The sequence below is a fragment of the Ochotona princeps genome, chromosome 17, assembly GCF_030435755.1.
Source record: "Ochotona princeps isolate mOchPri1 chromosome 17, mOchPri1.hap1, whole genome shotgun sequence".
NCBI classification, from domain to species: domain Eukaryota; kingdom Metazoa; phylum Chordata; class Mammalia; order Lagomorpha; family Ochotonidae; genus Ochotona; species Ochotona princeps.
The window spans coordinates 3844106-3860883 of NC_080848.1; the positions used below are offsets into that span (position 1 = coordinate 3844106).

General features: G+C 57.6%; 1 protein-coding gene across 3 annotated transcripts; it reads left to right on the forward strand.

The window, feature by feature from the left end:
* Positions 1-3: 3 nt before the first annotated feature.
* On the forward strand, positions 4-16406 carry GGA3 (golgi associated, gamma adaptin ear containing, ARF binding protein 3). 3 transcript variants are annotated; one of them, XR_009246910.1, is made up of 18 exons: positions 4-143; positions 9260-9344; positions 9426-9501; positions 10461-10559; positions 11360-11483; positions 11707-11810; positions 11947-12027; positions 12258-12395; positions 12777-12858; positions 12949-13065; positions 13319-13564; positions 13839-13909; positions 14064-14359; positions 14500-14720; positions 14998-15167; positions 15305-15415; positions 15647-16016; positions 16239-16406. XR_009246910.1 is itself a non-coding variant. In XM_004592914.2 (17 exons), exons 1-17 carry the CDS (start codon positions 104-106, stop codon positions 15755-15757), a joined length of 2172 nt encoding a protein of 723 aa, XP_004592971.2. In that variant the 5' UTR covers positions 4-103; the 3' UTR covers positions 15758-16406. The 3 variants fall into 3 exon arrangements, 1 of the variants encoding a protein (XP_004592971.2); XM_004592914.2 differs by having other exon boundaries at positions 15647-16406; XR_009246911.1 differs by lacking the exons at positions 15647-16016; positions 16239-16406 and having other exon boundaries at positions 15063-15167.
* Positions 16407-16778: the final 372 nt, after the last annotated feature.

Below are 16778 nucleotides of genomic sequence, written 5' to 3' on the forward strand. Positions count from 1 at the left end.
CCCGCTTGCGCTTCTCAGGCCCCCATGCAGGCCCCGCCCCGGCGCGGCTGCAGCAGACTCTCGCGAGACTTAGGGCGGCGGGGCCGCCCCGGGCTCTTGCAATATGGCGGAGGCGGAAGGCGAGAGCTTGGAGTCTTGGCTGAGTGAGTAGCCTCCGGTCTGTTCTGCCTTCCTTGGAGCCGCCGTGCTGTCCTTGCGCTCCTCCCGCAAGCTCTCCGGGGCTCCGCGGATGCAGCCATTGCTTGGCAGCCTCCCGCGCCGAGGCTCCGTCCCGCCGCGAGCACCCAGAGTTCACGCCCCTTCGCGAGCGGGGCGCCCTGTGTCCCCACTTCCTTGGCTGCAACGCGTCCTCCCGCTGCCGCGCGCGCCGGTTGACAAGGGACCGCGGGTTCTGGAAGAGCGACGGCCAAGTTCGGGCTGACGTGCCTTGGCGCTTTGGGGGCTGGTGGTGGGGCGGCGCCCGGCCTGGTCTCGGGGTGCCCCTGTGTCCTCGTCCCCGCCCCCGTGTCCTCTGTCGTGGGTCTGAAGCTCCCGGAGCGGCGAGTGCAACAGCCCATGGGCACGGCCGGCAGTCTGGGAACTGGCAGAGCTGGGGCACGGTTGGGGACGCCCCCGCTGGCGCCGCTGCCCGGGTCACGCGTCTGGATCTGTGTGGCTCCGCAGCCTTGCAGTAATGGCCAGCTCACCCCGCTAAGATGACAATTGGGGTTTCCTTGCTAGCAGTCTGTTCATGGCTCAGTGTCCCCTGCCGGAGCTCGGGGAGCCGGAAGGCGCACAGACTCAGACGGTGCCTCGGGCTGGGCTGCGCTGCGCTGTGCTGGGCTGGGTATTGAGTCGAGGCTTCATGGTTTTCCTGAGAAACCCCCAGCAGGCGTTGGAGCATGGCCTTGAAGTGAGATTGCAGTTGTCAGATGTGCATGTGCGGGTAGTAATGGGCATGACACCTCCTAGCCGTCCGCGGGCCTTCTTTAAATTCATTTGCCCCTGGGCGAGTGGGGGCGGGCACTTGGTGAGATGCCCATTGGCATTGTGTCCCTGTGCCCTGAGTTACTGCTTCCTGTGCCTGCCGCCCATGTGGGCAGACCAGGTGAACTTCTAGGCCCCTGGTTTCAGCTTGGCCCAGCCCTGGCCATGGCAGGCATTTTGGGAGTGAGCCGCCCAGCTGGGTACACGTCAGTGGAATTAGTGGCAGTCACGGGTGTCTGGGGAGCAGTTGGGAGTCGTAGACTGGGGGAGTCAGTGGTCCCAAGTGGGAGCTGACATGCATGTTGGTGAGGGGTCTGGGGAGCAGGTGGCAAGCCAGGCTGACCTTCAATTTTTTTCCGTTAAAGTGCCTTCTGAGCACTACTAAGATTTCTTCCAACTCTACCCTCTGTCTACCCTCTTAACTCTCAGATCGCACGGTATAAACTGTGTTAATAGGTGACCCAGTGCTGGGGGCTGGGCACCGTCTTAGCCCAGGCTGTGTTCCCCCGGGCTTGCCTCTGCTGTTGCAGCTTGGCCCAGTACCAGATCTTGGGTCCCTGCTTGCTTGCTTGCTTTTTTTAAGATTTAAAAATTTTTTTATTGGAAAGACAGATTTTCAGAGAGGAGAGACAGAAAGATCTTCCATCTGCTGGTTCATTCCCTAGATGACTGCAGTGGCTGGAGCTGAGCCAATTCGAAGCCAGGAGTTTCTTGCAGGTCTCCCACACTGGTGCAGGGTCCTAAGGCTTTGGACCATCCTTAGCTGCCTTTCCAGGCCACAAGCAGGGAGCTGGAAGGGAAGTGGAGCAGTGGGACTGGAGCCAGCACCTGTATGGTATGCTTGTGCTGGCAGGTGGAGGATTAGTCTGTTGAGCCTCACAGCCAGCCCCTCAGTTCTGCATTCTGCTCTTAGAAGAGCACTTATTCACTCAGGTCCTCTGCTGCCAACCGAAGCTCGCATCCCACCAACCCCCACTGCTGCTTTCCCCCTTTGCTCAGCTAAGGTGGCTTCTTCCTGGGTCCCCTAGTTGACCTTGGAGCTCTCCAAAGCCCTATCTCTGGAGTGTGGCAAGCACCTGCCGTGGGGGTGGGACATGTTATGAGAACATGCCTCCATGCAGCCTTTGCTTTGGCATTCCTGGCTAGTAAGCTGGAGCCAGAAGTGCTGAGATGCAAATCCCATCCCTGGGAAAGTGGCTGTAGGGGATGGGAGAGGAATGGCGAGGAAAGAGCTCTCAGGATAGGCCTGGAGGCTGGGCAGCACTGGCCCAGCAAGCCCTGGGCCATAAAGTCGAGGGAGAACCAAGTTGTTGGGGCAGCAGCGGGCAGGAGCGGGCAGCTCCTGTAGGGGCATGGTGGGAGGTGAGGCGGGGCCTGCAGCCAGGGCTGGCCATGAGGCTGACGGTAGCACCAGGGAAGCCAAGAAGGAGCCCTGAGTTTGTGTTCTGACTCTTGGTTCTGGTTAGTGCTGATTGGCTGACTGACTGTGTAGATTGTGTCTTCAGTTTTGAGCCAGGAGGACGTGACCTCAGAAGGATCTAGGTGTGACCCTGTGGGGTCTGGCTGCTGGTTGTCTGTAGGTGCCTGCCGGAGACTGGGGGCTCACATTCACTGCTTGAAGCCCCTGGTGCTACCGATGGTCCTCAACTCCCTTTCCAGCCCACCTCCTCTGTGCCTGCCTCCTGGGACCTCTGCTGCTGTCGGAGTTGGGGACATCAGTGCTATCCCCATCACCACATGACGTGCTGGGGTCTCCTGAGAGTCAAGGGAAGGAGAAGGATGGAGCAGAAAATGAGAGCAGGAAATAGAAGCCATGAGTCAGGGCTCAGCTGGTAGGGGCTCCTGCCCGAGCTCTGGGGTCACCAGCAGGCCAGCTGTGTCCCTCGGGACACCCTCAGCTTCTGCTGGAGAGGCAGTGGGCAGGTGGTGGGGAGCCTGGCAAGGGAGAGTTGCTCCCAGTAAACCCTGGAGGTGTCTTCCCAGTCCCATGGATGGGTGAGCGGGCTTGGATCACTGTGAGAGAAGCTTGGAAGTGGAGCTGAAGCCGAGCTCTGTGCTGTGTGGGCGGAGTTCTCTGGGGACCCGCAGGGGAGGGCGAGCAAGGTGGAAGTGGGGATCCTGAGCAGAGAAGTTACCACATGGGGAGGAGCCAGGGGCTTGCTGCTGTGATAGTGTGCACTGCTCCTGAGGGTGGAGGAGCGGGGTGCGCTCTCTGGAAGCTGCTCTCCCATGCGGAGGGTGCGCGTGGGTGGGCTGGCGTTTCTTCAGCCAGGAAGTGGTGAAGGTTCTCAGAATAGCACCGGGGGCGGCCGTGGCTCCCTAGAGCCTCGAGCTGGTATAGCCTGCAGCTTGTAGGGTTTCATTACGAAGGTGCACCCACAGAGGAGGGCATCTGTGCAGCTGGTGAGGGAGTTCAGGCTCCTGGGCAGCATGGAGTTCATTATGACACCCTTTAGTTTAATTGTATCATTATTTTTTAAGATTTACTGATTTTTATTTCAGGCCCAGCATGATAGCCTAGTGGCTGAAATCCTCGCCTTGCATGCCCTGGGATCCCACATTGGCACCAGTTCTAATCCTGGCAACCCTGCTTCCCCTCCAGCTCCCTGCTTGCAGTCTGGAAAAGCAATCAAGGACGGCGCAAAGCCTTGGGACCCTGCACTCATGTGAGAGATCTGGAAGAAGCTCCTGGCTCCAGGCTTCAGGCTGGCTCAGCACAGTTGTTGTGGCCTCTTGGGGAATGAATCAACACAGAAGATCTTCCTCTTTGACTTTGGATTACAATAAAATTTTTTAAAGATTTATTTATTTTTATTGCAAAGTCAGATATACGGAGAGGAGAGACAGAGAGGAAGATCCTCCGTCCGATGATCCCCCCCCCCCCCCCCCAAGTGAGTGCAACAGCCGGTGCCATGCTGATCCAAAGCCAGGAGCCAGGAACTTCCTCCAGGTCTCCCACATGGGTGCAGGGCCCCAAGGCTTTGGGCCGTCCTCGACTGCTTTCCCAGGCCACAAGCAGGGAGCTGGATGGGAAGTGGAGCAGCCGGGACTAGAACCGGTGCGCATATGGGATCCCGGTGAATGCAAGGCGAGTACCTCAGCCGCTAGGCCATCGTGCCGGGCCTGATTAAAATAAATCTTAAAAAAAAAAAGATTTACTGATTCTTATTTTAAAATTAGAGAGGGAAGGAGAAATAGCTTTTTTGTGCACTGCTTCACTCCCCAAATGGTCAGGGCTAGGGCTGCAGAAGTCAAGAGCCAAGCATTTGTACCGTCCTCCACTGCTTTCCCAGGCCACTAGCAGGGAGTAGGATGGGAAGCGGAGCAGCCGGGACTGAAACGTGGTGCTCATGGGATGCCGCTGGCACAGGTGGCAGGTTTACCGGCTATGCCGCCATGCTTGGCCCCACAGTGGCCCTCCTAATGGGATCGCCCCACGTATCTTGCTGGGTGGCTTTTTGGGTAATTAGCCTCCTTTCCCGCCGACCGTGGTTCCTTCCTCTAAATGTGGCCTTACCATCAAGAGCCTCTCTTTGCAAGGGGGCAGGGCCTGCCTGCGGGCCCAGCCCCACATTGAGAGGCCTCTGCTCGGCCCAGGCCTGTTCCACGCGGGGGGGACGGTCTAGTCCTGTCAATTGTGGTCACCAGCTAGTGATTTTTTTTTTTTTTAAGAAAAAATTTTACTGACTTAGTGATTTATGTGAAAGGCAGAGCGACAGAGAAGAGAGAGATAGGAGACACCTTCTGTCCGCTGATTCTTTCCCAAAATGTCACAGCAGCAGGGGCTGGGCTGGGTGGAAGCCATGAGTCAGGGCTCCATCGGGGTCTCCCACGTGGGTGGTCAGGGCCATCGTCTGCCTTCTCAGGCACGCTCGAGGGAGCTGGATTGGAAGTGGAGCAGTCAGGATGTGTACTATTGCTCCGATGTGATGCTGGTATTGCAAACAGCCTCTTGACTTGCTATGCCACAACTGTGGCCCCACCTGGTGATTTTTAAAGTTAGGAAAACTCCCATTGTCATGAAAATTAGAATTCTTAAACTCCCACCAGAGTCCTTGCAGGAGGGGCTCTCTGCTGTGGCCTGCGAAGGGATGGGGAGCAGCAGGAGTGTGCGCGCTGTGGGCTGGGTGGGGACAGCGGACTCACACACTCAGTCACCCTCACCCGGGCCACCGGGGAGCAGGAGGAAGCCCCAGAGCAAGAGTGACTGCGTTTAGCATGGTGAACCCTCAGGAGCTACCAAGGTCGCTTCAGCTCTTGTCTTTGCATTTGATTGTGGATGGGCATTTGGACCACACCAGCATTGTGGTGTGGCAGGTAAAGCCACTGATTGGTTCTCTGACATCCACATGGGCACTGGTTCAAGTCCCCAAAGTGCTCCGTTTCTGATCCAGCTCCCAGCTTTGTCCTGGCTGTTGTGACCATATGGGGAGTGAACCAGCGGGTGGAAGATCTCGTCTCTGTATCTCTGCCTTTCAAAAAACTCCTGCCTTTAAAAAATGTTTCTGTGTTTCACAGTGGAGTGCCTTTGTCTGATAGCTGGTTTTTGGTTCCAGCTTCCTAATAAGGCAGACCCTTGGAGGCAGTAATGGTGATTCAAGTAATTGGGTCCTGCTACCCACAGGGGAGACCTGGATTGAGGGCCTAGCATCAACCCAGCTGTAGCCCAGCCAGCTGTAGCAGGCGTTAGGAGTGAGCCAGCAGCTGGGAGCTCTGTGCGTTTCCAAACAGAACTTGAGGGTGCTAAATCCTGAGGCCAGGGTTGTGGGTTTTTTTGTTTGTTTAAAGATTTATTTATTCATCTACTTATTTATTCATTTATTTTGAGATTTATTTTTTTAAAGAGTTATTTATTTTTATTACAAAGTCAGATACACAGAGAGGAGGAGAGACAGAAATATCTTCCATCCGATGATTCATTCCCCAAGTGACCGCAACGGCTGGTGCTGCGCTGATCTGATGCCGGGAACCAGGAGCTTCTTCCGGGTCTCCCACACGGGTGCAGGGTCCCAAGGCTTTGGGCCGTCCTCGACTGCCTTCCCAGGCCACAAGCAGGGTGCTGGATGGGAAGTGGAGCAGCCGGGATTAGAACTGGTGTCCATATGGGATCCCAGCGTGTTCAAGGCGAGGACTTTAGCTGCTAGGCCATGGCGCCGGGCCCTAAAGATTTGTTTTTATTACAAAGTCAGATATGCAGAGAGGAGGAGAGACAGAGAAGATCTTCCGTCCGATGGTTCACTCCCCAAGTGACCGCAGCGGCTGGAGCTGAGCCGATCCAAAGCTAATCTGAAGCCAGGAACTTCTCCCTGGTCTACTACGTAGACACAGGGTCCCAAGGCTTTGAGCTGTCCTTGCCTGCTTCCCTGGCCACAAGCAGGGAGCTGGATGGGAAGCAGGGCCGCCGGGACTGGAACGGTGACCATATGGGATGCGTTCAAGGCAAGAACCTTAACCACTACGCTATTGCGCTGGACCTAAGATGTATTTTTATCGCAATGTCAGATGTATGTAGAGAGGAGGAGAGACAGAGGAAGATCTTCCATCTGATGATGCACTCCTCAAGTGACTGCAATGGCCATAGCTGAGCCAGTCTGAAACGAGGAGCCAGGATCTTCGTCTGGGTCTCCCACACAGGTACAGGGTCCCAAGGCTCTGGGCTTTTCTCTACTGCTTTCCCAGGCCACAAGCAGGGAGCTGGATGGGAAGGAGGGCTGCCGAGACTAGAACTGGCGTCAGTATGGGATCCCGGTGCGTTCAAGGCGAGGACTTTAGCCGCTAGGATAATGTGCCGGGCCTGGCAGGGTTGTTTTTGCAGTCCCTCGATGAAACTGACACCTCCGCTGCTCAGCAGGGTTCTGGAAATGGGGCCCTGCAGTTCCCAAAACATTTCACACACCAAGGAGAGGTGGGTCTTGGAAAATCTCTGAAGGGCCTGTGTCTGTATGTTTTTATACAGTCTAGTCATCCGTTTGTGGGATATGACTCCAGGAAAATCATTCGATCTGGCTCTGCCAAGGCAGCGACAGGTGGGACTCGTCGTTCAGTAAACGGGAAGCAGGCTAATGTGTGAGGGGACAGTTCTGTATGGTTCACAGCTGATGCTATAAATACCCAATTGGTCTTTGGCAGAAAAAAACTTCCCTGGTAGCCAACCTGACTCTAGCTTGTTTTTTTAGTTTGAAAGGTGGAGTTGTGGAGAGGGAGAGACAGATCGTCTGACTGCTGGTTCACCCCCTGCACCCTCCAATGGTTGCAACAGCTGGGGCTGGGTCAGGCAGAAGCTAGGAGCCTGAACTCCATCCGGGGCTTTCTGTGTGGGTACGGAGCCCAAGGATTTGGGCCTCCTTCCACTGAGCTCCCAAGTGCCTTCACAGAGAGCTGGATTGGAAGTGGAATAGCCTGGACTCAAACCTACATCTGAATGGGATGCCAGCCAGCATCAGATAGCTGTTTAACTTGTACCCTGTGCAACCGCCCCAAGCCCTGTCTTTTTTTTTTTTTTTTTTTAAGATTTATTTATTTGAAAGATGTTTGCCATCTGCTGGTTCATTCAGCCCGACGCCCAGAGCAGTGAAGCTGAGCCAGACTACAGCCAGGAACCAGGAACGCCATCAAAATGTCCCATGTGTATGGCAGAGACTCCGCCACCTGGGCCATCTTCCCAGGTGCTTTAGCAGGGAGCTGCAGCAAAAATAGAGCAGTGGGTCCAGCATGATTACTCAGTGGCTAAATCCTTGCCTTGCAAGCATATGGGTGCCAGTTCGTATCCTGGCTACTCCACATCCAGCTCCCGTGCCAGTTCGTATCCTGGCTACTCCACATCCAGCTCCCTGCAGGAAAAGCAGTGGAGGATGCCACAAAGTCCTGGAGACCCTGCACCCACACGGGAGACAAGCAAGAAGTTCGTGCCTCCTGGTTTTGGGTCAGCTCAGCTGTGGCCATTGTGGCCATTTGGGGAGTGAATCCTCGCTGTCTCTCCTTCTCTCTGTAAACCTGATCTGCCTTTCCAATAAAGAAAAGTCTTCAACAAAGAAAGAAAGAACAGTGGAACGGATGTAGTTGCATAGTGGGTACAGCCACCAGCTGCGACTCCAGCTCCCTGCTGCTGGTCTGGGAAAAGCAGCAGAAGATAGTCCAGGTACCTGAGTAACTGTTTTCTCCCCGCCACTGCAGGAGAGCAGAAAGAAGCCCCTGGCTTCAGATCTTTCTCCCTATGTTTGTAACTTTTTCAAATAGGTCATGTGGGGGGGCTGACATTGTGGCCTAGAGGGCAAAACTGTCACCTGCAGCACCAGTGTCCCCTTGGTACTATCAAGTTCTGGCTGCGCCACCTGCAACCCAGCTCTGCTGATGTGCCTGAGTACACAGTGGGAGATGGGGAAGAAACTCCTGGCTTGGGACCAGTGCAGTTTTGGCTGGTAGGGTCGTTTGGGGCATGGACCAGCGGAGGGAAGAGCTCTCTGCATCTTCCTCTGCCTGCAGCTCTGCCTAAGGCGGCGCAGAGTTCCGGCATCTTCCCCATGGCTTGTCTCTCGGAGCCCTGGCACCTGCTATTGTTCTCCCTACTTGGGTCATGCCTGGCTCATTTTCTGTCATTAGGGCTACATGTGTTTATATAATGGTGTGTTTCCTGTTGGTCTGCCACTGTCACTGAGTCCCAGCTGACATTGTGGCTTGTGTGTGGTGACGTCATGGAGCTTGCTCACACAGTTGGCTGCTGCAGCAGGCCCTCTGCTGTGGCTGCAGCGTAGGCATTTGTACTGTGCTTGCTTTGACTCTCTAAGGTCCCCATGGCTACAGGTTTTTTGGCACTTCTGACTGTCACAAAGCTGGATAGAAAACTGAATTTGCACTGGACTGAGCTCTGGAACCTTTTCTGTTAGAGAAGAAATTTGGGAAAAAAATTTTTTTGGAATGAGGGGGAAGTTATGATTTAAAAGAGAGAATGGGGGAGAGAGAATTTTCCATCTGCTGGCTTACCTACCAAGTAGCTGCAACAGTGAGGGGTGGGCCAGGGCAAAGCCTTGACTCACGAGCTTCATCCAGGTCTCCCACATGGGTGCAGGGGCCCAGGCGCTGGAGCCATCTTCCACTGACTCTCCCAGGTCATTAGCAGGATGCTTGGACACGAACCAGTGCCCATATGGAATGCCAGCATCACAGGCAGTGGCTTTACGGGCTATGCTACATTGCTGCCCCTGGAAACAAGCTGTTAGTACCTAGAAACTGAGGAAAACTGCGATTTTGTGCTTGCCATTCGTAACACTTGACCTCCTCTTTGTTGTGATGCAAGATAAAGCCACCAATCCTTCCAACCGCCAGGAAGACTGGGAATACATCATCGGCTTCTGTGATCAGATCAACAAAGAGCTTGAAGGGTGAGTGTGTGTCAGTTGGCCGAGCAGGATGAGGCAGGAGGCCCTGGGACCCGATGATAACTGTGGTCTCCTATCCCCCAGGCCACAGATCGCTGTCCGACTGCTTGCGCACAAGATCCAGTCTCCACAGGAATGGGAAGCGGTGCAGGCACTGACAGTAGGTCCCTGGTCACCAGAGGGAGCCCCGGGGCCGCCCCTGCCAGGCCGTGCCTTGGCCGTTCATTGGGTTTAGCAGTGCAGAGAACAAGCCAGCGGGAAGGCTTAGCACATGGCCAGTCGGCCACTCTGCGGTGGGGCCACTGTGCCAGGCCCCAGGGCTCCCGGGGTGAGTGAAGCAGCCCGTGGCACAGGCAGAGCGTGCAGCCGAGGGGGAGGGTGCCTGCTTCTGGTGAGGGTGTCCACTGTCGGGCGAGGCCGTAGGCCAGGTGGCAGTGGTTATTCGGGCTAAGGGAACTCGGTTCAGGTAGTGGGCATGTGCTCGGCTACCCCAGGTCCCCCGGATCCCCTACCCCCCGGATTGCAGAGCTGACAGGACTTTGGGCAGTTTTGAAACCTTGATCATGTCTGCAGACATTGGTGTGGCCAGAGGTCAGAAAAGAGTGCGCTGCTGGCCGCTGCCAGACAGACCCAGAGGCTGTTAGCCATGTGCAGAACAATGGCTGGGTCAGTGGGCCACCGCTGGGGGGACTCTGTTAGAGAGCAGGAGCCACAGAGGAGCTCGGGGGACCCACTCCTCCAGAGTGCAGGTGCTGAGCACACGGCAGTGACAGGAGTCAGGCAGGTGGGCAAAGGACAAGGAGAGTGTCTATCTGCAGCTTGTGGAAGGGGTGCTGGGCCCCGAACCAGAGGAACCCTGTGTCCATAGGCCTTGACTTCCTCTTCTGTAGACTGCAAGGACAGAGGCCTGGAGCAGGATACTCCGGGGTGGGGGGGGGGCTCGCTGGGTCTTCCCAAGGCTCTTCACAGTACTTCCTGTGCGCTCTGAGGAATTCTGGTTTTTCACCTGCAGGCAGGACACGCCTCTCCCTTCCCTTCACCCAGCATCACTTACTTGGGACTGTCATGCCAGGTCACAGCCCAGGCCTGCCCCCCACGTGTCCCTCTGTGTGGCTGCAGGTGCTGGAGGCGTGCATGAAGAACTGTGGGAGGAGACTCCATAATGAAGTGGGGAAATTCCGCTTTTTGAATGAGTTAATCAAAGTCGTCTCTCCAAAGGTCAGTCAGAAGAGGTTCCCTCACCTCTAGGGACACCTCTGGGGCTCCCTGTCTCTGTCTAGCTTTCCTGTCCTCACAGAACTAGTCCCTGGAGGTATCAGGATGACTAGACAGGCACGTGACCAGGCCACCATCTCCAATGGGCCCCAGCCTAAATGGAGAGGTGACACGAGAGGCTGGGTGCAGGCCCAGGGAGAGGCCTGGTGGTGTGTGGGGGAGAAATCCATGTTCTTGGCACCTTGCCAGGACGTGGGGCTTCAGGAGCTGGCCTCCCTCGCTACTCCATTGCTCAGAAAATGGCCACCTTCTCCATGCCAGTGTCGTTGGTCAGGGCACCCGCTTTCAGCACCATCAGCTGTGTCTCTTGAAGATTCTCTCAAATGCTGGGACAGAGTACAGTTGCCCTGCCCGATCGTGCACGTAAGCAGTGCTCAGGGCTGGCTGCTAGCAGGCTGCGCAGGTGGAGCCAGCCATGGCACGAGGGCAGTGCCCTCCCCCGGCTCACCTGTACCCGGACCCTTGCTGTGTTTTCCTCCACATTTACGTTTGTCTCTTTGATTCAGCACCCAGTACCCAGGAGAACCAGGGCAGGGCCAGGAACCAGCCTGGTCACCCTGTGACTGGCAGGACCCAAGTTCCTGAACCATCCTCTGCTGCCTCCCGTGCAGTAGCAGGGACTCCAGATGGCAGCGGAGCTCCATGTACCACAGCACCTGCTGGGTGTTGGCTCTGGGGACGGCATGCCATCTCTGCCTGCCAGCTGCAGTTACTAGATTCTTCCACTTCCTTTTGCCTCTTAGTACCTGGGGGACAGGGTGTCTGAGAAAGTGAAGAGCAAGGTCATCGAGCTGCTGTACAGCTGGACACTGGCGCTGCCAGAGGAGGCAAAGATCAAGGATGCCTATCACATGCTGAAGAGACAGGGTACGTGTCCGCCTGGCCGCAGCCACAACAGCTGGGCAAGGCAAGGCAGAAAGGGAAGCTTGGGCTCCTCTTCCTGTCGGGAACAGACTTGTCCAGCAAGCGAGCAGCCTGCTGGGTCCCCTGCCGCCCCCTGCACGTCTTCATCCGCGGGCTCTGGGCCTGTGGGCTGCGCAGAGGGCGACAAGACAGGCTGAGCGCACTGTGCACCTCGTGTCCCTTTCAGGCATCGTGCAGTCTGACCCCGCCGTCCCTGTGGACAGGACGCTCATCCCTTCCCCTCCGCCTCGGCCCAAAAACCCCGTTTTTGATGATGAGGAGAAATCCAAGGTACCGTGCGTCATGGGTGTGAGGCCGAGTCCCAGGCAGCGGTAGCCGTGGCCAGGTCAGGGCGAGGCACATTTCCCTGTGGCCTCCTGACCAGGTGGGTGCTGCTGCCCTGCTCCTTACCCTTGAACTCCTCCAGCTTTTAGCCAAGCTACTGAAAAGCAAAAATCCAGATGACCTGCAAGAGGCCAACAAGCTCATCAAGTCCATGGTGAAGGAAGTGAGTGGGCCCCGCGTCCTGTGGGCAGGGTCGTGACTGTGAAGCACCCCTGGGTGTTTAAGCCTATCTTGTTCTCCCTGTCGCCAGCCCTCCCCTGCGAGGCCAAGGATTAGAGACACCTCAGACCTTCCCATGGGTGGAACAGAGACGTCGGGGCCGGGGGTGCTAGGCTGGAGGCAGCTACCAGGGAGGGCCCGCTGAGCTCCTGTCCCGGGTCTCGGGGTGCACAGGACGAGGCGCGAATGCAGAAGGTGACCAAGCGGCTGCACACCCTGGAGGAGGTGAACAACAACGTGAAGCTGCTGCATGAAATGCTGCTGCATTACAGCCCCGAGGACTCCTCGGAGGGGGACAGAGAGCTCATGAAGGTGGGTGCCTTGGTCAGGAGCCAGCAGCTGCTCCAGCTACTTGGACACGGGTGAAGAGAGGGCGACCTTCCCGTTACATAGATGGGCCACTGCACCAGGGTGGAAGAGTTGGGCACACACGCAAGTCCATGTCATCCTGGCTCTGACCGTCCTCGCTGCCCGGGGGACATCGGAGCCCTGATGCTGCTGGCAGCGTGGGAGGTGCGTGGGGGCCCAGGAGGCCCTTGCGTCCACACAGACGCCCTGGGTGAACTGGCTCTGTCTCCCGCTCCATAGGACCAGCTGGGGCAGCACCCAGCCACCCGTATTCTGCACTTGATAGCCAAACCCGATGCCATCCGAAGCCCCTAGTTGGGGATTTTACAACTGGGTCTCTTCTAGGAACTGTTTGATCGGTGTGAGAACAAGAGACGCACACTATTTAAACTAGCCAGCGAGACAGAGGACAATGACAACAGCTTGGGTGAGTGAAGAGCAAAGAATAGTTGGCACGAGCTGGGAACTGTATTGACTGGGCACAACCAGTGTGAGGCGTCTGTCTCTTCTGCCCCAGGGGACATCCTGCAGGCCAGTGACAACCTCTCCCGGGTTATCAGCTCTTACAAGAAAGTCATGGAGGGGCAGGCCATCAATGGGGAGCTGACTAGCCTCACCCTGCCTGACAGCGAAGGTATCTGGGAATTCCTGTCCTGGGCTCCTCTGAAGCAGGGAGCTGGGGTGCAGGTAGCCATGGGGTACCCCACAGGGCCTGAGCAAGTGCTGCTAGAGCATCCAGGAGCTGCAGCAGGAATGGCCCTGCCTGTCCTCCCCAGCTGGCTTTCTGGTGTGCCCTGGCAGAAGTACCACTGGGTCAGGCCAACACTTGGAGCCTTGGTTGCTATAGCCAGGGGCCTGACTCCTGTCCTCTCCATCAACTTGCCCAGGAAACAGCCAGCCCAGCAGCCAGGGCACACTCATCGACCTCACGGAGCTCGAGACGCCTAGCAGTGCCTCATCTGTGCCAGCCCCAGCTCCTGCGCCCCCCACCTCAGGCATCCCCATCCTCCCCCCACCTCCCCAGCCCTCAGGGCCTCCACGCAGCCGCTCTTCCAGCCAAGCCGAGGTGCCCCCGGGGCCCAGTGGCACGAGCAACGCCCTTTCCCTGCTGGATGAGGAGCTGCTCAGCTTGGGTATGTCCTGAGGGAGGCTGAGGGGCGCATTGAGGCAGAAGGCTGCGGGAGTGGGACCGTGGAAGGCCGCCTTGCTGGTGGACGCCGAGGGGCTTCCTGGTACTAACTCTGCTCCTCCTGGGATGCTCCAGCTCTCCTGGGAGGCCAGAAAGGGATTCCTTGCTTTCTGTGAGCTGCCTGGACACTCCCAGCATCTTCGCCCAGTGGGGTCCATGGTCATGTGACCCCACCTTAGCTCAGGGGGACTGCAGCTGTTGCTTGCTTCTGTTCTCAGGCCTCGCTGACCCAGCCCCCAATGCTCCTGTCACAGAGTCAGCTGGAAAAACCCAGTGGCACCTGTTCCAGGTAAGGCAGCCAGTGCCACACCACAGGCCTTGAATCCTCCCTTCCTGATGGGTCCCTGCTGATGTCCCCAGCCCTTGGCATACTCCAGAGCACCTGGACAGAGGTGGGAGAGGAGCTGGCAGTGCTGGCTCTGAGCGCCTGTGCTTGCCCACAGAGTGAACAGCAGGACCTGGACTTCTTCAGCCCCAGGCCAGTCCCGGGCCCCCACAGCTCCCCAGAGGGGCCTGTGCTCCAGCCCTCGGTCCCCACCACCAGCTCTCCCTTCCCTGCTCCTGGGCTCCCAGCCAGTGTTCCTGCCCCTGGTGCAGCCTGCTTGTTCTCTACTGGACTGGACCCAGCTTTGGCTGTGAAGATGGAGCCACCAGCCCTCGGGTGCCAGGGTGTGGCACCGGGTGACAGTTCCCTACACCACCTGGATACCCTCGACCAGCTGCTGGAAGAAGCCAAAGTGTAAAATGAGTGGGAGAAAGGTGGGGTTGCCAGTGGTTGGGCCTGGTTAGGGTGGAGCCAGAGGTCGGGCTTGATCAGGTGGGCACTGAGGGCCAGCTCTGGCCTGGGCCCAGCTCTCACCTGTTCTTTCTGCCTCCCAGGACCTCGGGCTGGGTGAAACCCAGCTCCTGCTTCTCCCCGAGGGCTGCAGCCTCCCCCCTGGTCCCCAACACCCCCTCAGCCAAACCTTTCTTGCCGTTCTCCACGGGTCCCAGCAGCCCTCTCTTGCAGCCACTGGCCTTCCAGTCTCAACGCAGCCCTGCGAAAGGACCCGAGCTCTCCCTGGCCAGTGTCCATGTGCCCCTGGAATCCGTCAAGCCTAGTAGGTGTAGGAGGCTTGAGCTGGGGAGGGGGGTATGGGGTCCGGGCAGATCCATCTGTGGTCAGCTGCCGGGCTGTTCTCAGCTTGTGCTGCCAGTGGCTGTGGGTCTGTGGGCGCTTCCTGACATGACAGGGCCTTTCCCACGCTCTACGGGGAATGATGCTCTTACCAAGGCCAGAGTGTAGCCTCAGCCTTCTCCCTGCTTGGCTACAGTGAGCGCCCCCAGGCTGTCGGGTACTTTAGCTCTCTTCTTTCACACCCACATGCCTTCTTGCAGGCAGTGCCCTTCCTGTGACAGCTTATGATAAAAATGGCTTCCGCATCCTCTTCCACTTTGCCAAGGAATGTCCCCCGGGACGGCCTGACGTGCTGGTGGTGGTGGTGTCCATGCTGAACACGGCTCCCTTGCCCATCAGGAGCATCGTGCTGCAGGCTGCCGTGCCCAAGGTACTCCAACACTACCCTGAATCCACCGCAGTGAACTCCCATGGCCAGCAGATGGCAGTGTGCTCACTGTGACCAGACATGGTTCCAGTGCCCCCCCACCCCCCAGCTCCCCTCAGCTAGTGTCTCTCACCCCTCAGTCAATGAAAGTGAAACTGCAGCCACCCTCTGGGACAGAGCTCTCACCATTCAGTCCTATCCAACCACCTGCAGCCATCACCCAGGTTATGCTGCTGGCCAACCCGCTGAAGGTGAGCAGGGAGGGAAGGCGGTGGAGGGGGACAGCCCAAGGACCCAGACCTAACCTGCAGTGTTAGGTCTGGCAGCAGCAACCCGCCATCCCTTTGTTGAGATTTAAGAGAGGGACTAAGTGTGGGCCGAGACCATTGGACAGCAACCAGGTCCATCTTCCTAGCATCAGGGTGTCATCAGGGGGGGCCTGCACTGGGGGGGAGGGCTTTCATCTGTGTCCTCTGTCACAGGAGAAGGTGCGGCTTCGCTACAGACTGATGTTCACGCTCGGGGAACAGCCGAGTACAGAAGTGGGCGAGGTGGACCAGTTCCCTCCTGTGGAGCAGTGGGGGAGCCTATGACCCAGAGGATGCAACCATCTTCGCTCTAAAGCCAGGAGGGCGTGAGCTGGCCAATCCTCAGTCTAAGGCCATGCTTAGAGCTACGACTTGCCCAGGGCCTGGCTGCTGGGAGGCCAGCGGCTGCTGTGAGAACCTGGCCCCGGCCCCCTAAAAGGACCTGTTCTTATCCACCTGTGTGACTCGAAGTGGCCATGTACCATCAGTGAGCGGCCCTGCCCTCACTGGTCCTGGGAGCACAGGCCCCAGGCTTTAAGTAGGTGTCCCCCCCTTTTTTTTTTAACTGGCATTCCCAGTGTCCCAGGGCAAGTCTTTGAAGAGACATGTCACCAAGGGTGGCTTGCAAGGTCCCAGCCCAGCATGCTGGCTCCTGCTGTCGCCTTCAGGGAGGAGGAAGCCATGTGGGCAGCAGTATGCAGGACCAGCCACCAAGAGGCCCACTGGGCTGTGCGCTGTGTCCTATGGACATCTCGGCAGGACCCAGAGCCCAGTGTGGTGACATGGCCTTGGGACACCTAGTGGACAGGGAAGACAGTGGAGGAGAGCCAGTATTTCCCTTCGCCAGAAGCAGGAACTCAGACCCGGCGGGAACAGGCTGTCCTTCTCACTACCTCTTGCTTGGCATGAAATAAACTGCTGTCCTTCCCTTGAAGCTGATAAAAGGGGAACAAGTTCTGCCACCCTCTGTGCCCTGCTTTGGCCAATCCTGTCCCCAGGAACATGCAGTGTAGCCCCTCAGGTTGGACACCGGAGTGCACAGGTCAAGCATGCTGCACCAGACCTGCGTCCTAGCTGCCCAAACTCCCTGCCCTCAGAGTCCTGAGGAGCAGCTGCGAGACAATGGCTCTGGAGCAACCAACGAGAAGGCACCAGAGCCTCTGGCTTCTGCAGGGCTCGTCCCAGACAGGGCCGGAGAGCAGCTGAAGGGAAGCAGGTAGGCCCGCCCGTCTCAGGTGAAGGATGCTTCTGGGCCAGGCCCTGTCGGGCATCCCTGCTGTGTGCCCCCTCTTCAGCAAGCAGGTTT

Coding starts and splice junctions, on each gene's coding strand:
- GGA3 (XM_004592914.2), top strand. CDS start 104: ATGGCGGAGGCGGAAGGCGAGAGCTTGGAGTCTTGGCTGA. Junction 12,859..12,948: donor GGACAATGACAACAGCTTGG/GTGAGTGAAGAG, acceptor CTTCTGCCCCAG/GGGACATCCTGCAGGCCAGT. Junction 13,565..13,838: donor TGAGGAGCTGCTCAGCTTGG/GTATGTCCTGAG, acceptor TTCTGTTCTCAG/GCCTCGCTGACCCAGCCCCC.